Source organism: Zootoca vivipara, chromosome 2 (assembly GCF_963506605.1).
Source record: "Zootoca vivipara chromosome 2, rZooViv1.1, whole genome shotgun sequence".
In the NCBI taxonomy this organism is placed as follows: domain Eukaryota; kingdom Metazoa; phylum Chordata; class Lepidosauria; order Squamata; family Lacertidae; genus Zootoca; species Zootoca vivipara.
Window position 1 is genome coordinate 3816481 of NC_083277.1, and position 24639 is coordinate 3841119.

A 24639-nucleotide genomic window follows, 5' to 3' on the forward strand; every position below is an offset into this window, starting at 1 on the left:
AGATGCAAACCCGGTTCCCCAGATTACGAGTCTACCACTCTTAACCACTACACCACACTGGCTCTCTTTAAAACCGAGATGGGATGGGACAATCCCATGGTCAATTACTGTATCAACATCCACCAGCTGCAAAAGCTCACTGGCGCCTCTGTGAACAAAGGCTGCAGGCCTCAGAGCAGCAAAATTTGGAGACAGACTAAGAAACACAAGGAGAAGTCCGGCTTGTGAGACACGCACAAGGGATCCTCGTGGCTGTTTTTGGAGAGAGGATGCCTGGGGTAGGTAGGCAATATGCAAAGGCAGTTCTTTTAATCTCAAGTCTCCTACAACTAAGGAAGTAGGCTGTTGTTTGTGACGGGGCCTTCACACAGAAATGAAGCTCTTACCTGCTTTACAGATGGTTTCACCGGGACGAATCCCGAGAGCATCTTAACATCGACGATGGCCATGTTGGAGGCCTGTCGGTTGCCGGTGTAACTGAGAAAAGCCAAAGAGAGAGGGGAAAGAATCACACCACTCTTTGCCCCCGACAGCCCACCCCGTAACCATCTATCCATCTTCTAATACATCCTGATTGCGGGGTGGTCCAGATTCCCAAATAGCCTTGGCCAATGAAGGGGACTACCTGACATTGATGGCAACATCAAATGTTTTGTGGGCTTTGGGTCCAGTGCAGGTCTCCGGAACTGTGCGCACCTCCAGCATGAACGGTGCCTCTTCCTGGTGTGGCTGCACATTGTATTTCAAAGTGGTCTGGAAAGGAAACAGGGCTCTAATAATAATGAATAATTTTATTATGTATACCCCACCCATCAGGCTGGGTTTTCCCATCCAGTCTGGGTGGCTTCTAACACACATAAAAACACAGTAAAGCATCAAACATTAAAAAATTCCCCAATATATGTCCAGTCTGCTGGCCATAGCTGCCAAGTCTCCCGTTTTCCCCGGGAAATCCCTGTTTTTCCAGCTGCTCCTAGCTGAAAAAACAGAATTTTTTGTTTTTCCCCGGTTTATTCTGGCGAGGCGGCCATTTTGGAACTGGGTGGAGCATGCTCAGAAGCGACTTTTGATGCTGCTCTGCCCAGTTCCAAAATGGCTGCAGTGCGACTTCTGGCGTGGCGGCCATTTTGGAACTGGGCAAAGCAGCATCAAAAGTCACTTCTGAGCATGCTCCGCCCAGTTCCAAAATGGCGGCAGCGCTACTTCCGGTCTGCTATTTCCGGCCCGGTCCCTTATTTCTCTGACAGCAACTTGGAAGGTATGCTGCTGGCCCGCCCTGCTCGCTGGGGGCGGGGCCCTGACGTCACGACCCCGCCCCCAGGGGTGCCGCCGCGCCACCGCTCCGGGTGTCCTAGGGGCTAGCAACGCCCCTGGGCCCCCCTATCCTTTTATTCTTGCTTCCTGCTCTTCCTGCCACTGCCCCAACTTGGTTTCTCCATGCTCCACCAGAAGGAGCTTATCATTTCTAGGGCAGGGCAATGTCTTCCAAAGAAAAGCTGCCACCACCCTGTGCAACCCCAACAGTCTTCTGGGCCACCCGATCTTTGCACCAGGCAGTGCTGGCCTGGGCAGTTGTGTTGCTGGGATCCAGAACATCACATGACACACTTTCTCTTTCCCAGGCACCCATCCCGGGTGGGACATTCACTCACCTGGACGTGGACGCAGCCTTCCCCCGTGGCCGTGCTGTCGTAGTCCCCTGGCACTCCGGGCAGAGCCTGGCACTGGAGAAGCAGGCGGTTAGTGCTGTCCACCTGGAACTGTCTCAGGATGCCCCCTGTGGAGCTCAGGGTCACTTCTGTGCCCGTGCTGCTCTTGGAGTAGGTAAAGGCGCCGTAGAGGGAGAGGGCTTGGAGGGCAACCACAGTGTCCTGCAACACAGACCAAGGAGAAGGTGGGCATGGACCTTGTTGTAGAGAGGACAGTCCTCAATTTGAAGTTGTCCCCTGGTTGAAGTCCAGTTATCATAGACTAGTGGAAATGCAGAGTTGGAAGGGCCCCCTAATTGTCATCTATCCTGTCCTATTGATCCAGAGCAGATTACAACAACAACAGCAGCAGCAGTAGCAGCAACAACAACAACAACAAAATTTTATTTACCGTATATTCCGGCATACAAGGCGACCGGGCATATAAGATGACCCCCCCCCAATTTTCTATTTAAAATATAGTTAGGAGAGCGGGCAGCTCAGTTCACGTGGGACCAGGCGTATAAGACGACCCCCCCCCCCAATTTTGAGAAGATTTTTGGGGCTTAAAACATAGTCTTCCTGGTTCAAAAATCCAGGCTCAGGGCAGCTAACACCAAATTTAAAACACTTAATTGTAATACAACATAAAAGCAGCATAAAATACAGTATAAAAGCATGAACAACACTAAAATTCAAGTTCAATAATCAATTGGGGGGGGGAATCCATCCAATAAACATTAGATAGTCACTTAAACACGTTGCAGGATTCCCACTGCCAATGTAAGAGAACTTTGTGAGGTTAGGCATTGGGTAAGCTTTTGTTTAGATGGAGGGGAGGTTATTATCCACTAGGGAACTGCGGGTCACTGGGGGATATCAATAGTCGGAGGGGGATATCAATAGTCATCTCAAAGTCATTGTGAGAATTTGGCGTCCCTGGGGTTTGCATTCACAGCCAAGGCATCTGAACTTCGGAGACATCCACACTGGGCCCTGGACGTCCCATGATCATACCCCAATTTCCTATGATTGAGAGTTCAAGGGTTTGCAGCACCCCGACAGCTTGCTGTGCCTCCCCATCACTCCTAGCAAACTTTGGTCTGGATCCCAGGAAGGAAGGAAGGAAGGAAGGAAGGAAGGAAGGAAGGAAGGAAGGAAGGAAGGAAGGAAGGAAGGAAGGAAGGAAGCTTACCTGAGTGGAGGAGAAGCCCCCAGTGGGGTTCTGTTGCTGGCTGAGCCACTTGACAATGCGGGTGGCTGTCCCCAGTTCTTCCTGAGATGGCGCTGGCTGTTTGGTCAGGTAACTCAGGAGGACGTAGGCTGTCATCTCCACCTCCGCAGACGGAGCCCGGGGAGGACGATGGAATGAAAAGTGTGTGTCCACCTCTTTCTTTCCAGGCCGCTGCCAGTGAAGGGAGCCATCCTCTTCAGGGAGGGAGGGAGGGAGGTGTTAATATTTGGGCGGAGCAGCCCAAGCGCCACTAACAATGTAGGTGCTGTGGAATATGGGAAGAGGGCCAGCAAACTGTGTTTGGATCCTGAGAAGAAGGCGGATCTTTGGACTGGTGGTTTGGTCTTCTTCAGTTTTTTAACTACAAAAAATAAATCAAATAATATATATATACATACATACATACAGTGTGGACTGTATAGACTCGTGTTCATGCTGGCCATTGGCCTTAATATAATGTATGACATAATTAATGATATATATTTATTTGATTTATTTTTTGTAGTTAAAAAACTGATGAAGACCAAACCGAAACAGTATGATTACCTTGGATCACAGTCTCGCATGTCGTTATAGTTTTATAAAGATAAAAACAGATATATTTTGCCCGTTGGAATTGGTCGACGTGTTGCCTCTTTTTTTGGTATTTTGACTCAAGTCTGCAACACAGGGATTGTTTCATTAGCATCAACTATTCATTCCCGCCAGGGAATGAGGAGCCAGGTTTTCAAGGGGAGAAGGAGGGTTGAGTACTACATCCTTCCCTTCCACCCAGAGATTCATTCTCACCTTCTTGCACGGCTTCCTCGTGGAGTAACTGCAGCATTTTCTGCCTCTGCTCCTCCTTCCCTGCCAGGGCAAAGGAATAAGCCAGCAAGGCCAGAGTGTAAACGTGGATCTCTTTTGCCTGAGCCGCTGTCTCCAGGCAGAACAGAGCATTACGCACGGTGGGATGCTGTGGAGAGAAGGGAGGGAGGAGAGGCTTATCCCAAGCCATTGCAGCTGTTTCAGAAGGCCTGGGGGGGACCCATAGGTGGTGGCTGGAATAGCAGCCAGGCCCACCTGCTGCAGGGCAGAGCAAAGACATAAGAACATCAGAAGAGAGCCGTAGATCACACAAATGGCCCATCTAGTCTGGCACCCTGTTCTCACAACCAGATGCCTCTAGAAAACGCCTTTTATTTCTATTCATTTCTTAAATTTCTAATCCAGAATGCGGCAGCTAGACTGGTGACTGGGAGCGGCTGCCGAGACCACATAACACCGGTCTTGAAAGATCTACATTGGTTCCCAGTACATTTCCGAGCACAATTCAAAGTGTTGGTGCTGACCTTTAAAGCCCTAAATGGCCTCGGTCCAGTATACCTGAAGGAGCGTCTCCACCTCCATCATTTTGCCCGGACACTGAGGTCCAGCACCGAGGGCCTTCTGGCGGTTCCCTCGTTGCGAGAAGCCAAGTTGCAGGGAACTAGACAGAGGGCCTTCTCGGTGGTGGTGCCTGCCCTGTGGAACGCCCTCCCAACAGATGTCAAAGAGGAAAACAACGACCAGACTTTTAGAAGACATCTGAAGGCAGCCCTGTTCAGGGAGGCTCTCCTGAGACTTCTGGCATTTTAATGGTCTTTATTTACAATATTTACAATTGCCACCAAGAGTTCATTATCATTCATCAGAGTCACTCAGTTCAGATACGGGTAGAGGCCTCCGCTTAGCCGCCAACACCTCATAAAATGCGGGAATTTATCGCCCAGCCTTTCAAGTCTCCTCTTGTCCACACGCCTCCCGATCTCTCACCACTCTCTGATCCAGAACTTAACCCTTGCTGTCCCTGTGGAGCTGTTGGCTCACTTGCAGCCTCTTCCTGTCTCTCTACGCCTGGAGACACTGCCCTTCCTTCGCTAGCTCCTCCAGCTCCCTCCCCCTCAGGCACAGCGTCCTCTTCTTCTACCCTGAAGTTCTCTCCCACATCCGGGGAACTCGAACGTACTGACTCAGCCCTGAGACTATACCACCCTTCATCTGAGGAATGGGTCCTGCATCTCCCCCACTGGAATGAAGAAAACCCATCTTAAGCAAACCAGGAAAATTCTCAGCTCTGCCAGGATAGTGAAACAAATTCCCGCCACAGAACGCATGAAGGCCACTCGCTAGACTTGAGTTAGAGAACATCTTTGGTTGACTACAGAGCCCATCATCCCTGAGCATTAGCCATGTTGGCTGGGGCAGATGGAAGTTGTAGTCCGACAAGATCTGGGGGGTTATGTGTTCTCCTGCCCTCAGCGTGAGAAAGAAGGCTGGTTGTTTTGCTTGAGAAGGAAACATGCACCCCACTTGTTAGTTGATTCGGAATTTGCCTAGACTAGAAACTTAGCTGCCAAGTATCCCGTTTTTCGCGGGAAACCCCCGGATTTTAATCCATTTCCCGCTGTTCTCCCGAATGGAGAAAAATCCTGGAAATTCCCCAGATTTCCTACCTGCCAGGGAGCCTCCATTTTGAGTGCCGCTCTGCTCATGTCTGGGCACCGGAAATTGGGCAGAGCAGCATCGGAAGTCGCTTCCACGCATGCCCGGTGGCCATCTTAGTGGTGGGGTGGCCACCGCCATGTGGCCACCACCAAGATGGCCGCCGGACATGTGTAGAAGCGACTTCTGGTGCCGCTCTGCCTGATTTCCAGTGCTCAGATATGGGCAGAGTGGCCCCAGAAGTTGCTTCTATGCAACTTCCGGTGCCGTGCCACTGCTGATCCTGCATTTTTCAGCGGGAGGCTTGGCAGGTATGACTAGAGACATTCAGCTGCGATTGTGGGGGGCACCTCCTGCCTGCCTGCCCTGCATGACTGTTTGTTCCACAATGGGCTTCGGGAAGGAGAAGACAGATACTTACATCGAGAGGCAACAGGCTCTCCAGCAAAGCAGCAGTGATGTAGGCAGAGAGAGTGATCTCGTCATCCACCCCACCCTGTAGGAAAGAAAGCGGAAAAGGCCTCAGTTCCATGGAGTATGCGAAGGTCCTTCTCCATCTCCCAAGAGCTCCTCCCAAGATCCACCTTCTCCAAAACCCACCTGATACTAGGGTGCACTTCTTCTGGCTGTCCACTATACTGAGAGCTCCGGTCCTTTCATGGATGGTTTCCACACAAATGGTCCCATTCCTACTCCTCACTCCAGTTCTGCACTGCTTCCCGCCCAGGTGCACCGGGTTCTGCCCCACATTGGGGGTGCCTGACGCACATGTATGATGTCACACATTGCCGGGCCTTCCGGAGGGTGTGAGGGGCCCCCTCCCACAACTGTGATGAACCCCATTGGGCCTCGTCACACCATGTGATGTCACACGTGCAATGCATTGGGTCACCTGGCCGGGCACCCACACTGTCATGCGCTCTACGTGGGGCTACCTTTAAAGCTCTAAATGGCCTTGGCCCAGTATACCTGAAGGATCCTCTCCACCCCATCGTTCAGCCCGGACACTGCGGTCGGTCCAGCGCCAAGGGCCTTCTGGCGGTTCCCTCACTGAAGGAAGTGTGGTTACAGGGAACCAGGCAGAGGGCCTTCTCAGTAGTGGCACCCACCCTGTGGAACGCTCTCCCATCAGATGTCAAGGAGATAAAGAACTATCTGACTTTTAGAAGACATCTGAAGGCAGTCCTGTTTAGGGAAGTTTTTAATGCTTGATGTTTTGTCATGTTTTTAATATTCTGTTGGGAGCCGCCCAGAGTGGCTGGGGAAACCCATAATAAGTTGTTGTTGTTGTTGTTGTTGTTGTTGTTATGGCACCTCAGAGATGGGATCTATGCTTACCTTCCAGGTCCCGGACTGCAGAATCCGGGACCGGCAGCTGTGTGACACCGGAAGTTGCGTCGACGAAACTTCCGGTGTCGCCCCGCCCATCTATGGGCACCAAAATGGCCACCGCCGACACCGGAAGTCGCATCTACGCACTTCCAGTCATGCGTAGATGCGACTTTTGAAGCTGCCCGCGGCCATTTTTTGTGCCCATAGAAGGGCAAATCAGGGAAAAAAATGGCCACCGGCAGGAGAAAATAATGGAGAAAAACGGGAGATGAAGTGATACGGGGGACCACCGGGAAAAGGTAAGTAAAAGCGGGGGTTTCCCGGGGAAAACGGGAGACTTGGCAGCTATGGATCTATGTTCCCACCTATCTTCTCTTTTCATGGTATCTTCCACACTACAACTTCCTCAGTCCAGAGGCCTCAGAAAGAGCTCAAGAGAACAGTGTAAGATACTGTAATCACACCATGACAATTTCTAACTTAATTCAGCCCGAAAGGCCAACACAAACCACACCAGTGAATTTTTGCTTCTGAGGTTGCCCTCAGCATCTGGTTCTGACTGCATTCTCTCCCTCTCTCTGTACCTTCAGAGCGTTGTTCCACAGGGTCCCAATGCTACTGAAGCAGCCATTCTCTTTCTGCCTGACAGCCAGAGAGGCCTGAGCATCCTGGATGTGTTTTTCTTCCACAAAGATGTAGGGTCTGGCTCGGGAAAAGGACTTGAGCGTAAATGCCGTCAGCCTGCAGGAAAGCCGCAGAGCACAGCAGAGTCACCTTCCGGTGCCAATGCATTTGGGGAAATATGAAAGGCAGAAGCCCAGAAATGTGCCCTTTGATAGGGCCTCAGAATGAATAATATGGGATGCAACACCAGGAAAGCATTTTCATGTATGAGACAAAAAATTGATAGCTTAAGCTAAGGAATACAGAATTGTATTACAATAGAATATATTCTGGGGTAGGGATTGTGGAAATTACAGGCTGGTTAGCGTAACATCTGTCCCAGGAAAGAATTGTCAATGATATAATTACCAAGCAATATAGAAGAACAAGCCTTGCTGAAGTAGAACCAGCATGGCTTCTGCAAGGACAAGTCCTGTCCCACAAACCTATAGAGCCCTATGAGAGTGTCAACAAGCATATGGATAAAGGTGAGCCAGCTGACATAGTGTATTTGGACTTTCAAGGTAACTCAACCAGGTAACCTCCCCCTGCTCAACATGTATATACTGTATGCCTTGCGTAAATGAGGCGGCCTCTGTCAATCTCACCAGGTGTTCCCTGGGCTCCGGTTATGTTGTCCAAAGGTGCTGTAGGAGCCATCAGAGTGCTTGTAGTTCAGTTGCCTCTGGTAGCCTGAAATGGAAGGAGAATTGGGTTTTTTTTGGCCTTTTTTAATCTTCTTGATTAAATTTGCAACTTACCCAAAAATCAACAGAGGCATCTTCTATGGAAAGAAGTGGTAAGAACTGTAACGCAACAAAAAAGCGTAAAGTTGAATATTTTCTTGAGACTTACAGTTCTGAAACCTGATAAACAAGGACTACTTTTCTATTTTGCGCGTGTCATTTTGTGAATTATGTCTACTTCTGCAATAATAGGAGAGGATTGCGCTCTTTATGGCAATGCTACATTCAGTGTTTTCCTAAATGCTACCCAAAACTCGTTAAAAAATTAAACTTGTATACCGCCCTTCACCCAAAGATCTCAGGGCAGTTCACAGTAAAAAAACGTACGAAATAAAGATACATGATAAAAACAAGAACAAAACAAACTCATAACCCCATTGATAAATGCTGCTATCCACTCGCCCCCACAGCGAGACAGAAAGAAAGTGGATACACAAACACACACCTAGTTCATTCAAGGGATCTGAGTAGATCCAGCAGAATTAATCCGAGCCTTGTAAAGCACATAGATTTGAAGGAGGAAGTGAGAAAGAGCATCACTCTTCCAACTTCCTCCTTTGGCTCTATGTACTTTTCGGGGGAGGAAAGGCTACTCAGCCATACAACCAAGGGGGCGGTGATGGATGCTCAGAGGCTATGTGGGCATAAAGAGAAGACATTCCACCCTCAGGTTCTCAATAGGTTCAAAGTGTGTCCTGAACTCAAAGTCCCAGTGCTTAAAATTGGTCCCTACTAGCTAGCCAACAACTGGTAGTCAATTAATGTACCGGTATTGATTTCAGTCCATTAAAGCCAGCAGCCATGCTTATAAATATGGTAAATCTACATTAATTCTGTGTCCAGGGTGGCTGTCTACCAGCTCCATCTGGTACGCAGGCTAAGACCCTACCTGCCTGCAGATTGTCTCACCAGAGTGGTGCCTGCTCTAGTTATCTCCCACTTGGACTACTGCAATGCGCTCTATGTGGGGCTACCTTTGAAGGTGACCCGGAAACTACAATTAATTCAGAATGCGGCAGCTAGACTGGTGACTGGGAGCAGCCGCCGAGACCACATAACACCGGTCTTGAAAGACCTGCATTGGCTCCCAGTACGTTTCCGAGCACAATTCAAAGTGTTGGTGCTGACCTTTAAAGCCCTAAATGGCCTCGGTCCAGTATACCTGAAGGAGCGTCTCCACCTCCATCGCTCTGCCCGGACACTGAGGTGTCAGTGCCGAGGGCCTCCTGGCGGTTCCCTCACTGCGAGAAGCAAAGCTACAGGGAACCAGGTAGAGGGCCTTCTCAGTAGTGGCACCCGCCCTGTGGAACGCCCTCCCACCAGATGTCAAAAAGAAAAACAACTACCAGACTTTTAGAGGACACCTGAAGGCAGCCCTGTTTAGGGAAGCTTTAAATCTTTAAGAAATTAGTGTATTTTAATATTTCTGTTGGAAGCTGCCCAGAGTGGATGGGGAAACCCAGCCAGATGGGCGGGGTATAAATAATAAATTATTATTATATTATAATTATTATATTGTTCCTCCCTCCCTTTGTAGGAAACAACAAATGTAGAATTCTCCCCATACACCCCCCTCCTCACAAGTTTTTCTCACCAGCCACTAAGTATCCCAGGGCCTTGGACTTCACATCCTCAGTCAGCTGCCCAGTCTTATTCAGGTACTCCAGGATGTAGATGTTGGGGACAAAGAGGGCCATGTTCTGCTCCCCACAGCCGTAGGGCATCCGAAGAAGCTGGTGGAGGTTCTCTATGGCTGTTCCAAGGATGTCCCCTGGGATGTGGGAAGAGGAGGGGAGGGGAAAGATGGACGCAAGGGGCTAGTTGGAATATGAGGGAATGCTCCAGAGCCACCAAGTGAAATGCATGCTAAGAGAAAACATCAAAGCAACGCAAAATTCCGTAAGGAAATCACAGATCAGGGAGTGGGATAAAAAAAAATAGCTTCAGATGGAAATGTAATGAAAATGCTGTGGGAGAATGGCCAGATGGAATCAGAGAAAAATTAAGGGATAATGAGATACAAATCTATGCAATATGTATTAGCAAAGTAAAAGGTAAAGGACCCCTGGATGGTTGAGTCCGGTCAAAGGCGACTGTCAGAAATTATTGCGGCTACTCTTGAGTAACGACGCTCCACACCTGCTTGTCTTTAAGGTGTTTTGTGTGTGTGTGTGTGTGTGTGTGTGTGTGTGTGTGTGTGTGTGCATTCTATTTACAGTGCAATGTCTCTGGAAAACACGTCTGCTTAGTCTGAGTCAGAACCTTGCAATGGCTTCTTTCTGTTTCGCGCCCAACATAACAGCTTGGGAACGCCAAAGCGCCTCCCCCTTGTCCTACGGGGTGCCGTTTACCTCAATTCAGGCGTAGGGGGGGAGGGCCGTCCTCCTGACTGCTTTCCCTTCATTTCCTCCCCCTCTGCCTCCCTCTCTACTCGGCGTTGAGGCTCTTTGACGCTGCTAGAGCCTAGACTTACTGCTCCGAGAGGAACTCGATCTGATGAGGGGGGGGGGGCCTGTTCCCTATAAGCCTTCCCCCTTACAGTGACTATGAGGTTGCGGCACTCATCTCGCTTTCAGGATGAGTCAGACGGTGTTTGTCCACAGCTTTTTCAGCTTATGTGGTCAGCATGACTAAACCGTTTCTGGTGCAATGGAACACCGTGACGGAAAGCAGACCACACATAAATGCTGACTACCGATTATCAGCGGTACCTATTTATCTACTTGCACTGGCATGCTTTCAAACTGCTAGGTTGGCAGGAGCTGGGACAGAGAACCGGGAGCTCACCCTGTCACAGGGATTCGAACCACCGACCTTCTGATTGGCAAGCCCAAGGAGCTAGGTGGTTTAGACCACAGCACCACCTACGTCCCTAGTTAGCAACATGAGAAACACCTACCTGCGTTGTATGTTTAATCTAACAAGTACAAGTACACTGAGCAAAAGTTATTTGTTATTTAAACTTTAAAAAGAGAGTGCCTTGTGTGATTTTTATAGGACGGGAAAGGGAATTAGCTAAAGGGTTAAACAACCCGGTCTCTTCATTTCGCATAGTTCTGTAAATGGGAACTAGAGTCCAATTCCCACATATTATTAGTGCCAGATTGCCTGAGAAATGGGTAGGCTCTCAAGAAAGCATGTGCTAGAATAAGAGGAAAGACAAGCAGAAAATAAGAGCGAAATATTTACGGCATGTAGCACTGAGTTCCAGATAGACCATAGCTGCCAAGTACCCCGATTCCCCCGGGAACCCCCTGTATTTTCTTACCGAAATGGCCGCGGCGCCAGAAGTTGCTTCTACGCATGTCCGGAAGTCGCGTAAAAGCGACTTCCGGTGCCACGCCATTGCTGGTCCCGGATTTTTCAATCCGGAACTTGGCAGCTATGAGATAGACACCTTCCTTATCAGGATACTCCATTCCATTACCCCTCCCACTTGATTTCCCTTCCCAAAAGTTAGTATCCCATGTCCATGGTACATGCCCATTCCTCATTGAGCTGTTCCATTCCACTCCAGCCCCAGCCCTTAGCTCTCCTTCCACAACTTGGTTTGCTACTTCAGCAAATCTTGGGCTTCCTCCAAGCCTGCTGACATATTCTATGATGTGGACGATGCTGTTTTGACTGCATAAGTGACTGCACTCAACCCAGGACGTTGGAATGGCAGAGAGCTATTAACATGTGGAAGAGTGAAGACTAGGCCAGATGGTGTGGAATTTAGAGCGTTCACACAGTGAAGCCCGAGTCCTGGCAAGTTTTCATGACTTACCCAGCACACAGAAGGAAGCCCTGGCCGAGCCCTCCACCACGTTGCCTGGCAGCTTTAAAGAAACAGGTCCTGATGACTTCGACTTCTCTGCAAGCAGAACAGAGGGGGTTTTGATCGTTCCTGTTGCCTGGTTATGACAGCCTCTCTTCCGGTTAGTGGGAGCATTTGCAAGCCTGCTCTTCGTTCCCTTCCAGGTTTGAGGAGCTATGGACTGATCATTTATGGTCGGCATTGAAGGAGTTTTGGAAGAAGAAGCAAGAAGCCCCTCTCTTGGGCTCAAGGGAGAGAAATGCATTGTATTGGACGTGATATGCATACATAATATGGCTTGTAAAACTTGCCATCCTGCAAGTAAAGAGTCATCTTCAAAGTCTTGTGTGTGGAGTCTGCTTCATCACTAGAGCTTCGAGGGTGAAAGCACTGCATCACTCTGCATGACTCAGAAAAATAGCTAACAAAGGGTGTGTAATTACTACTACAACTACAAATAGTAATAATAGTATTAATAATTGTCACTTTGGTTCATTCTGGGAGAAATGCAACTGATGATGATGATGATGATGATGTTTCTGTATGTAATGCTGGTGGTTAACAAAAGAGGTTTAAAGACTGTCTCAAGGCAAAGCTTTAAAAATGTAGTATAAACACTGACAACTGGGAAACACTGGCCTGTGAGCACTCCAGTTGGAGAACAGCCTTTACCAAAGGTGTCATGGGCTTTGAAGAAACTCAGGACACAAGGGAGAAACGTGCTAAGAGGAAGGCACGCTTGGCAAATCCACACCGTGATCAACTCCCGCCTGGAAACCAATGTCCCCACTGCGGAAGGACATGTGGATCCAGAATTGGCCTCCACAGTCACTTACGGACCCATTGTTAAAACCGTGTTTATGGAAGACTATCTTACTCGGCTACGATAAGATAGTTATTTATTTCCTTGACATCTGACGGGAGGGTGTTACACAGGGTGGGTGCCACTACCGAGAAGTCCCTCTGCCTGGTTCCCTGTAACCTCACTTCTCGCAGGGAGGGAACTGCCAGAAGGCCCTCGGAGGTGGACCTCAGTGTCCAGGCAAAATGATGGGGGTGGAGATGCTCCTTCCGGTAGCAGACACTTACCAGCTGCACAGAGCAGGTTGCTGAAGACCACGTCCCTCTCAACACCTTCTGGCTTCATGAGGAGAGGAGAGGAGAGGAGAGGAGAGGAGAGGAGAGGAGAGGTAAGTGAGAATAAGAAACTCTGCAGAAGTAACACCTATCCTGAGAATGAAAAAAATTCTGCATTCCTTTTACATCCTAACAATTATATTTCAATCCTGTTTCCTTTTAAAGGTAAAGGGCCCCCTGACCATCAGGTCCAGTCGTGTTCGACTCTGGGGTTGTGGCGCTCATCTCGCTCTATAGGCCGAGGGAGCCGGCGTTTGTCCGCAGACAGCTTCCGGGTCATGTGGCCAGCATGTCAAAGCTGCTTCTGGCAAACCAGAGCAGCGCACGGAAATGTCATTTACCTTCCCGCCGGAAGGTATCTACTTGCACTTTGATGTGCTTTTGAACTGCTAGGTGGGCAGGAGCTGGGACCAAGCAACAGGAGCTCACCCCTTTGCAGGGATTCGAACTGCCGACCTTCTGATCAGCAAGCCCTAGACTCTGTGTTTTAACCCACAGCGCCACCTGGGTCCCTGTTTCCTTTTAGTATCACTCAAAAGCTGCCATGGGTATTACATCTTTACTATATTTTTGAACATATTTCTTTTATCTTTCCCTTTTAAAAAAAAATTCCTTTTGAATTGCCTCTAAGACTTCTAAGTTTTAGAAGTTTGTACTAATGGTATTGACATTCAAGTATAAAGAATAAGTCTATACACGTGGAATTAACAGGAAGTATAAACCTCCCCCCTTTTCTTTTTCTTTTCTTTTGCTCTGTACCTTAATTCCTTTTTATTAAAGGGTGGGTAATAGCCAAAAAAAGGGGAAAGATAAGCAATGATGGTATTCCGTATTGTGTATGCCCTGCTGCGTATAATTGTATGCAAGTTTATTATATATTTTGTATGGCACGGTATGGGATGTTTTGTATGTTATATATATTTTGCATTTATGAAGAATAAGCAATAAAAAGGATATTAAAAAGAGAGAGAGAGAGAATGAAAAAAAATTCTGCATTCCAGCAGTGTGCAGAAAGAAATAGTCTGGTTGGAAAGATAAAGAAAACTTAAGGTGTGTTCCTCATGGCAAACAAAGCCATTCTAAATATTATTTAGTTATTACAAACCCTTCACCCTGAAGTCCCTGTATATCAATTTTACATGCAGTCAAGATAGAGCCAATAAGTTAACACGGGCACATGCTAGCTCACATCGACTGAAACTTGGAGAACATACAGGAAGTAAAACCTGAAAGGAAATAGCCTACCTTGCCAAAAAGTACCGCATTTTTCCATGTATAAGATGCCTCCATGTGTAAGATGACCCATATTTATTTAACCCCAAATCAAGAAGTCAATATTTTAGACATCAAACAGAACAACTTTGAGCTTTTGACAGGAAATCACCAAAAGCCGATAAGCTTTTTTGGGGGGACGTTGGCCAATGTTGTTGAGCTTTTTGGGGTTACCATATTTCAAGAGCCCTGTGCAATGTGCATTTAAAATGACCTCAAGTTTAGCAAAAGAAAACCACCATTGTCTTATACACAAAAGAATACAGCAATTGCCGAGAGAGGAGGAGTCAGTGGGAAGAGCAAGTTCCCTTTCTCTCTATCATCCGCCAAGGATCCAGGCATCTTATTGCAAACATTGTTGCTTTACTATGCCCTCCAACATTTCTCAAGTGACAATGGGGAGGAAAAGCAGGACATTCCAGGATCAAATCAGAAAGCGGGATGGCTTCTGTAAATCCGGGACTGTCTCTGGAAAATAGGGACACTTGGAAGTTCTGTTTTATTCCACACAAAATCACACTTATGTGGCTGATGCAAATAAACGTTCATTCATTCATTCATTCTCTCTCTCTCACCACACTTATGAAACCCCCAATCAAGATCAAAGCAGCCCTTGTACCTCCACCAAAAGGGATTTGATCATAGTGTCCTTCTGCCCATCGTGGGGCGTCTCCACTATTTCGTTCCCACAGAGCTGTTCAGAGTTCAGGGCTTCAGCACTTGCTGTGAAGTTTATTTCCCCTAGAAGAGAGAAAAGGGGCCAGCCTCGTTCTATTTTGCTAATAGCACGGTTCGCTTGCAATCCTTTCCGTTCTTATCAGGCTGTTTAAAGTTGGCAGAGAAACCAATGCATACCCGAAATTTGCCGCGCACTAAAAATACAGTATTTGTGTGCCTGAAATGCACCAAAAAACAAAACAAACAAAAAACCCATTCACTGCACTCTAAATGTGGCAACTCTGTAGGAGGAATCAGGACTCCTCTCATATACAGTTGTACCCTGGATCTTGAATGCCTCTGTAGTGGAACGTTTTGGCTCCCAAACACAGCAAACCCGGAAGTGAGTGTTCCAGTTTGCGAACATTCTTTGGAACCCAAACGTCTGACGCAACTTCAGTGGCTTACGATTGTCTGCAGGAGCTTCCTGCAGCCAATCGGAAGCCACAGCTTGGTTTCTGAATGTTTTGGAAGTCAAATACATATCCCTGATCTAAGGTTTTAGAAGACGGTTGTCCCAGGGGCGTACCCAGGATCAAAACTAGGGGGGGCAAGGGGTGGGGCCAAGGTATGGGAGGGGAGGGGCCACAAAGTGGGATGTGGGCAGGGCTACGGAGAACAATGATGATGGTGATGATGATGTAAGAATAAAAATGAAAATAATAAAAATAACTTCTCCTCGCAGCGCCTGGCTCTCCTTCTAGATCCCAGCCCAGCCTCCTCCTCCTCCTCCTCCTCCTCCCTGCCCGGCGCCTTCCTCCTTGAGAGGAAGCCCTCCTGGGGGCGGCGAGTGGCCTTCTCCGCCGACAGAGGCGGCCCGGAAGTGAGTGCTGAAGCGGCAGAGGCAGAGGCGGCTGGCAGGCCGCTCTCCCTTCTCCCTCCGCCGGGGCGTCAGGCTTGGGGCCTCCTCTTCCGGGATGCAGCAGCGGCCCCGGGCAGCAGTGGTGTCGGCCTGGGCATGGGCGATGTGGTGGAGCGGACACTGAGCGCCTTCCCCGGCTTGTTGGGGCAGCACGAGCTGGGGGCTGGGCTGGGCGGCAGGGGACCCAGCCGGAGCTCGGCCACCTCTCGGGAAGCTGGAGGGTGTGGCGCAGCGGGCGGGAACGCTGAACTCGCACTCCGCCGGGCTGTGCTCCGCCTCTGCCTCTGCCCACCAGCCCTGCCGGCAGCGCCGCTCTCGCCCATGGCTGTGCCGGCCCTGCTTCTAGGGGGGCCAGCTGCCCCCCCTGCCCCGTGCTGGGTACGCCCATGAGTTGTCCCACTGGGTGAGTTTCCTCAGGTCCTAGCATTGCTGCTTACCTAGAGATTTGGGAGTTACCGTCCAAGAGACCGTTTTCCTTTCATCAGCACACAGGCAATATGATTCCTCCTCCTTCTCCAGAGGGGAAGCCACGAACTCAGCAGAGGGAGCCAGCGATATACTGACCTGTCCATGAACAGAAATGCATTACCGGGGAGGAAATAAAAGTCTCTCGCCACTCAAGAGACTGGGGTGCCTGCAGCAATATGATTCTGTGCCTAGGCAATCCAAATTCTATGCCAAGGGAAAAGAGGGCGAGGAGTTTTCAGGAATCAGGAGCCAAGCTAGGGTGTTCCTCACCCTGACGCAGCGCTGCATGTAAGAGAAGACAGTGGCCTTCAGGGTGAACGCTTCGCCCCGCACCACAGAGTAGGGCAAGGTCAGATCAAGGAAGAATGGCTGGAAGGCCTTGAGGGAGGCAGTCTGGGCCAGGCCAAAGCCCACATCCGGGGACAAGCAGAAAGCTCCCGCCATCCACTCGGTGATGGTGTCCGGAATGGTCACGGGGATGTCAACCTCGCCTTGGGACTCGTCGCTGAGGGACAGAGAAGAACAAGAATCATAGAATCATAGAGTTGGAAGGGGTCCCAAGGGTGAGTGAGCTCTCTCTCTCTCTCTCTCTCTCTCTCTCTCTCTCTCTGTGTGTGTGTGTGTGTGTGTGTGTGTTCAGATGTATGTATATTCCATTGATTTTACAGTCATTTTGACATTTTAAAACTTGACTTCCTTCCCCCTCTTTCTGCAGTTCCTTAAATTTGTTTTTAATGTCTTCTGCATATCCAAATTGACTTAACTTACTCATTTAATTATCTTCTTTGAATATATACTCTTATATAACTGCAGGTTGTTACAATAATCCTGCCAGTGTTTTTATCTGTTTACAATTTGTCTGTACATATTCAATAAACCATTTCCATTCTTTTATTAAAAGTTTGCTATCTTGATTTCTTATTCTTCCAGTAAGTTTTGCCATTTTTGCATATTCCTTACGTTTTCATATCCATTCTTCCTTTGCTGGGACTTCTGCTTCTTTCCATTTTGGCGCAAGTATACATGGATACATGGATAAATTTCTGTACATTTTAGGTAGTTCTATCCCTATAATTCCCAAGAGAAAGGCTTCTGGTGTTTTTTTTTTTACAAATGTTATTTTAAACATCCTTTTCATTTCATTGTATATCATTTTCCAATAAGCCTTAATCTTACTACAAGACCACCACGAGTTTGGATTTGGTATTCTGCTTTATCACTACCCTAAGGAGTCTCAGAGTGGCCAACATTCTCCTTTTCCTTCCTCCCCCACAACAAACACTCTGTGAGGTGAGTGAGGCTGAGAGACTTCAGAGAAGTGTGACTAGCCCAAGGTCACCCAGAAGCTGCATGTGGAGAAGCAGGGACACGAACCCAGTTCACCAGATTACGAGTCTACCACTCTTAACCACTGCACCACACTGGCACCACACATAAAGAACCTTCTTTCTCTTTACATTTCCAACATTTATTTGATTTAGTTTTGTACATTTTTGCCAATTTACTCGGTGTTTGATACCATTGATAGGACCATCTAGTCCACTGCACAAATCCCAGCTAACAAATCACTGACAGATGACCATTCAAGCTCTGCTTAAAAGCCTCCAGGGAAGGAGAGTCCACCACCACCTGAGGGAGTCCGTTCCACTGCCAAACAGCTTTGACCATCATAATGTTTAGTCAGAATCTCCTTTATTATAACTTGAATCCATTGATTTGGGCCCTGCCCTCTGGAGCAGCAGAAAACAAGTTTCATAGAATCATATGAAGTTGGAAGGGACCCCAAGGGTCATCTAGTATAAGCCCCAGCAATGTTTGTGTCGAGTCATGGGAAAGACGGATGAAGACACAGCTCTTAAAACAACCAGCTCTTTATTTCAGCTCTGAGTCCTGGACTGCACAATAGCTTAGCCGGCTGGCTTATATAGTACTCAGTAACTTGCAACGGTACAAACTTCCCCTAGTTACCTAATCCGTGAACAGCAGTCTCAATCCTTCATTTGCATGTTGTGGACCTGAGTGAGAACTGTAGCCACTATGGGCAGGGTAAGAACTGCAGCCTCGCTGGCCAGAAGGAGTACTGCAGTCAAACTTAATAAATACCTGCCAAGTCCAATTTGATCATACCTGCCAAGTCCTGGACTGCAAAATCCGGGACCGGCAGCCGCGTGACACCGGACGTTGCGTAGACGCAACTTCTGGTGTCGCTTTGCCCATCTATGGGCACACAAAATGGCCGGCGCCGGCAACAGAAGTCGCGTCTACGCATGTCCAGAAGTGCGTAGCCGCAACTTCCAGTGTCGCTTTGCCCATCCATGGGCACTCAAAATGGCCAGCGCTGACACCGGAAGTCGCATCTACGCACTTCCGGACATGCGTAGACACGACTTCCGGTGCTGGCGCCGGCCATTTTCGGTGCCCATAGATGGGCAAAGCAGGGGAAAAATGGCCGTCGGCAGGAGCAGAATAAGGGAGAATAACGGGAGACGAACTATACGGGGGACCGCCGGGAAATGGTACAAAAAACGGGGGTTTCCCAGGGGAAACGGGATACTTGGCAGCTATGAGTTTGATCCATCTTCAATGTGACAGGCCTTTAGATTTCTGAAGATGGCCTTGCAGGGTGAGGAACATTTTCATAGCTCCCTTCTGCAAGCCATATCTTCATTTCCCAATACCAGGGAGATCCTGTAAAATGCACATCACTTCCAAGTATTTGAGGTGCTATCAAGAGCCTTGTCCTTCATTAATTTGCCTAATTCTCCCTAGGGTTATGGCTTGTAATAGGGCAGAGATTTTGCAGGGTGGGGGCTGTGTTGCCTTCCCATTGTTGTTGGGCTCCAACTCCCATCAGCCCCAGGCTGCATGGCCTGTGAGCAGGCATGATGGACGTTGTATGGCAGTAACACCTGGAGGGCCACAGGTTCTCAACATTTCTTTCAGGGGATTTTCACTATGCAATCCCCCAGCACCTCCACTGCCCTATTGATTATAATTGTTTTAATTGACACCGAAATGGGAATGCTTATGTGTAATGGTGAAAGGGTTTAATGCTGGAAAATTCCACTGCCCTACTCTAAGGGACTCTGAGCCTTAACTGAATTGATAATGGAATGTTGTTTTCTGCTAGCTAACATGTGAGTGTTTAACCTTAGATCACATGAGAGGTATTGAATTGAATTGCAACTTCGCCATCTTGGAAGGGTGATGGCTGGAATCCTTTGTTCCTGGGCTCTGTGAGAGTGAGAATGTAAATGAAGGTCTCCAGATAAACAGCCCCAGGCAGGATGCAGGTTATGGGGAGAGACAGACCTCTGTTTCTAGGTCTGTTATATAATCATTATATATATATCCCACCCATCTGGCTGGGTTTCACCAGCAACTCTGGGTGGCTTCCAACCGAATATTAAAATAAATACAGCATCAAACATTAAAAACTTGTTTCACATTTTGCAAGATGCTGCGCTTAAGCCTTGGACTGGCATATGTCTTATGGAGTTGTTTGGATGTGTCATTGGATGTTTTTGTTTTGTTTTGAAGAAAGTTCTGCAAGCAAAGCTTTCGTTAAACTTGTCGGCCTTGACAGCGCTTCATTTCCGAAGGAGCCCATTTTTATTCGTCCACTCGCTTCAAACTGCGTAATATTAATACCTGCAACATGCACACTCCACAAAGTCTGAAAACCACTACTTACTTCACTACCCACGTGTTCCAGAGCCACGTCTCGGGAAAGAAGCTCCTGACAGTCTCCTGCTGTCCTCCTGTTCCTCCAACTTGTGGTGCAGAAATGCCTGGAGGTCCGGACAGTACTCTCATGTTGGCAGAGGGCTGATGATGCAGTCGGGCAGCAGCTTGAAGGAAAACAGAGGAGCATAGATGATAGCAGTTGTTATTCGGACACAATGAACAGAAAGCCCTCTTGATTTCAGTAAGTATACTCTGAGTGGGACTGTTGGATATCACCCTACATTATGTACTTTATTTCCACAGTGGTGACCAGAGGAGAAATGACCACTGGGAGGAGAGCAGAGGCAAGTAACACCACAGTGCACCTGTAACAGCAAAACCGAGACCTTCATCTGGTCCAGCTGCAATTAAACATGTCTCTCCCATACAGCCACAGCAAGCGCTCTAACTCTCCAACCGCTTGACCACACTCTTAAATTATCTCTTGAGACAAACAGATGCCAACTAATTTATTTATTTAATTTCATTTTGTTTTTCTTTGTATTCTCTCTCTCTGTATGTGTATGTCATAAATTGTGTTTCATACATGGCTGTCTTGTGTGTGTATATTTGTGTGTTTACAATTCAAACCCCAACACAGAAGCACCCAATTTCTATTTGGTTCCATTTAACTTTTAAGCCATTTCACTTTTTAAAACCAAAGGTAGAATTCTGCCAATCGCCATGTGTCCTCCAAGGCCTAGAACCATGTTCTATTGATGCTGAGTGACTAATAAATCTATGCCATTGAAATGGCACAATATTTTACCATAACGATAACGGTGGCAAATTCATAAGTGTGCAATAGAACAAAATACACTCTGAATCTATCTTTGGGCAAATACTGGTACATTGGAACCTCGTTTCCAGAATGCCCCTGTTCTCGTATGTTTCAGTTCCCGAATGCCGAAAACTCGGAAGTAAATGCTTCTGTTTTCGAATGTTTTTCAGAACTTGAACGTGCGACGCGACTTCTGCGGAGTGCAAGAAGCTCTTGCAACCAATGGGAAGCCATGCCTCGGTTTTTGAACATTTCGCAAGCTGAACGGGGTTCTGGAACGGATTTCGTTCGGGAACCGAGGTTCCACTGTAAATTTTCTATTTAAAGCATGCAAATGCCGGCAGGGATGAGGCAATTAAAACGCTTCCTGAAAACCCTTCCGCCAAGTATCTTAATATTTTTAAAAAGATATAGCGCTGCAGAGATAGTCACTCAGCAAAAGTTTTAGTCATTGAATCAAGGCCCTTAGGGATGTAGAGGGTAGTTGGGTGTTCATTTGCTGGTTTCCCCAAGCAACCGTTCAGCCAATGTGAGAACAGGATGCTAGACAAGAGCATCCTGGCTCTTCTTAAGCTCTTATCCAGGCATCCCCAAACTTTGGCCCTCCAGATGTTTTGGACTACAATTCCCATCTTGCCCGATCACTTGTCCTGTTAGCTAGGGATCATGAGAGTTGTAGGCCAAAACATCTGGAGGGCCACAGTTTGGGGATGCCTGCTCTTATCTTTCCTCTTAAATTTGCAGAGCTTATAAATGTTGTGATTTTGAGGGCATTATGAAGATGGAACAAAGGTTAACTGGAGGAAATCCCACCCCCACTCCTACAATTGCCACCAACATTGCCATCAGGTTCTTACTGGGAAGTATCTCTTCTCTGCAAATGTTAGGCTTCTGTATCTTGGTGCTGGTAAAAACTTTCAAGCCAAAGTCCTGCAAAATGAGAAAATATGCCAGTATGACCCCTTCATGGATCAATGCCTTGTCGTGGCGAAGGGGCTTGAATAACTCAGAGAAGCTATGAGCTATGCCATGCAGGGCCACCCAAGATGGACAGGTCATAGTGGAGAGTTTTGACTAAACGTGATCCACCTGGAGAAGGAACTGGCAAGCCACTCCAGTATCCCTGCCAAGAAAACTCCATGGACAAAGACAACAGGCATATAAAAGTTATGACGCTGGAAGATGAGCCCCTCAGGTCGGAAGGCGTCCAACATGCTACTGAGGAAGAGCGGAGGACAAGTACAAGTAGATTCAGAGCTGATGAAGCGGCTGGGCCAAAGCCGAAAGGACGCTCAGTTGCGGATATGCCTGGAAGCGAAAGGAAAGTCCGATGCTGTAAAGAAAAATATTGCATAGGAACCTGGAATGTAAGAACCATGAGTGGAGGTAAGCTGGATGTGGTCAAAAATGAGATGACAAGAATAAATATCGACATCCTGGGCATCAGTGAACTAAAATGGAAGGGAATGGGCGAATTCAGTTCGGATGACTATCATATCTACTACTGTGGGCAAGAATCCTGTAGCAGAAATGGAGTGGCCCTCATAGTCAACAAAAGAGTGGCAAAAGCTGTAATGGGATGCAATCTCAAAAATGACAGAATGATCTCGATACGAATCCAAGGCAGACCTTTTAACATCACAGTAATCCAAGTTTATGCACCAACTACCGGTGCTGAAGAAAATGAAATTGACCAATTCTATGAAGACCTACAACACCTTCTAGAAATGACACCAAAGAAGGATGTTCTTCTCATTACAGGGGACTGGAATGCTAAAGTAGGGAATCAAGAGATAAAAGGAACAACTGGCAAGTTTGGCCTTGGAGTTCAAAATGAAGCAGGGCAAAGGCTAATAGAGTTCTGTCAAGAGAACAAGCTGGTCATCACAAACACTCTATTCCAACAACACAAGAGACGACTCTACACATGGATATCACCAAATGGACAGCATCGAAATCAGATTGATTATATTCTCTGCAGCCAAAGATGGAGAAGCTCTATACAGTCAGCAAAAACAAGACCTGGAGCTGACTGTAACTCAGATCATCAGCTTCTTATAGCAAAATTCCAGCTTAAACTGAAGAAAGTAGGAAAAACCACTGGGCCAGTAAGATACAATCTGAATCAAATCCCTTATGAATACACAGTGGAAGTGAGGAACAGGTTTAAGGATTTAGATTTGGTGGACAGAGTGCCTGAAGAACTATGGATGGAGGCTCGTAACATTATACAGGAGGCAGCAATGAAAACCATCCCAAGGAAAAGGAAATGCAAGAAAGCAAAATGGCTGTCCAACGAGGCCTTACAAACAGCGGAGGAGAGGAGGCAAGCAAAATGCAAGGGAGATAGGGAAAGATACAGGAAACTGAATGCAGATTTCCAAAAAACAGCAAGGAGAGACAAGAGGGTCTTCTTAAATGAGCAATGCAAAGAAATAGAGGAAAACAATAGAATGGGGAAAACCAGAGATCTGTTCAAGAAAATTGGAAATATGAAAGGAACATTTCGTACAAAGATTACCATAATCAAGGACAAAAGTGGTAAGGACCTAACAGAAGCAGAAGACATCAAGAAGAGGTGGCAAGAATACACAGAGGAATTATACCAGAAAGATATGGAGGTCTCGTACACCTCAGGTAGTGTGGTTGCTGGCCTTGAGCCAGACATCTTGGAGAGTGAAGTCAAATGGGCCTTAGAAAGCATTGCTAATAACAAGGCCAGTGGAAGTGATGATATTCCAGCTGAACTGTTTAAAATTTTAAAAGATGATGCTGTTAAGGTGCTACACCCAATATGCCAGCAAGTTTGGAAAACTCAGCAATGGCCAGAGGATTGGAGAAGATCAGTCTACATCCCGATTCCAAAGAAGGGCAGTGCCAAAGAATGCTCCAACTACCGCACAATTGCGCTCATTTCACACGCTAGCAAGGTTATGCTTAAAATTCTACAAGGCAGGCTTAGGCAGTATGTGGACCGAGAACTCCCAGAAGTGCAAGCTGGATTTCGAAGGGGCAGAGGAACCAGAGACCAAATAGCAAACATGCGCTGGATTATGGAGAAAGCTAGAGAGTTCCAGAAAAACGTCTACTTCTGCTTCATTGACTATGCAAAAGCCTTTGACTGTGTCGACCACAGCAAACTATGGCAAGTTCTTAAAGAAATGGGAGTGCCTGATCACCTCATCTGTCTCCTGAGAAATCTCTATGTGGGACAAGAAGCTACAGTTAGAACTGGATATGGAACAACTGATTGGTTCAAAATTGGGAAAGGAGTACGACAAGGTTGTATATTGTCTCCCTGCTTATTTAACTTATATGCAGAATTCATCATGCGAAAGGCTGGACTAGATGAATCCCAAGCCGGAATTAAGATTGCTGGAAGAAATATCAACAACCTCAGATATGCAGATGACACAACCTTGATGGCAGAAAGCGAGGAGGAATTAAAGAACCTTTTAATGAGGGTGAAAAAGGAGAGCGCAAAATATGGTCTGAAGCTCAACATCAAAAAAACCAAGATCATGGCCACTGGTCCCATCACCTCCTGGCAAATAGAGGGGGAAGAAATGGAGGCAGTGAGAGATTTTACTTTCTTGGGCTCCTTGATCACTGCAGATGGTGACAGCAGTCACGAAATTAAAAGACGCCTGCTTCTTGGGAGAAAAGCAATGACAAACCTAGACAGCATCTTAAAAAGCAGAGACATCACCTTGCCGACAAAGGTCCGTATAGTTAAAGCTATGGTTTTCCC

At 47.4% G+C, this 24639-nt stretch overlaps 1 protein-coding gene across 2 annotated transcripts in view; it reads right to left on the minus strand.

Annotated features, from left to right (window-relative positions):
• Positions 1 to 24639, minus strand: part of LOC118081112 (alpha-2-macroglobulin-like) — a 54625-nt gene that overhangs the window by 6384 nt on the left and 23602 nt on the right. For both annotated transcript variants that reach the window (XM_035107300.2, XM_035107301.2), the window contains 16 exons: positions 21746 to 21818; positions 20076 to 20232; positions 16652 to 16886; positions 16351 to 16477; positions 14954 to 15075; positions 13015 to 13066; positions 11896 to 11982; positions 9721 to 9897; positions 7989 to 8073; positions 7302 to 7458; positions 5807 to 5881; positions 3712 to 3877; positions 2884 to 3116; positions 1653 to 1871; positions 626 to 753; positions 387 to 477 (listed from right to left, as the gene is read on the minus strand). In XM_035107300.2, coding sequence (XP_034963191.2) covers positions 387 to 477; positions 626 to 753; positions 1653 to 1871; positions 2884 to 3116; positions 3712 to 3877; positions 5807 to 5881; positions 7302 to 7458; positions 7989 to 8073; positions 9721 to 9897; positions 11896 to 11982; positions 13015 to 13066; positions 14954 to 15075; positions 16351 to 16477; positions 16652 to 16886; positions 20076 to 20232; positions 21746 to 21818 — 2184 coding nt within the window. The remainder of the gene's footprint in view (positions 1 to 386; positions 478 to 625; positions 754 to 1652; positions 1872 to 2883; positions 3117 to 3711; positions 3878 to 5806; positions 5882 to 7301; positions 7459 to 7988; positions 8074 to 9720; positions 9898 to 11895; positions 11983 to 13014; positions 13067 to 14953; positions 15076 to 16350; positions 16478 to 16651; positions 16887 to 20075; positions 20233 to 21745; positions 21819 to 24639) is intronic.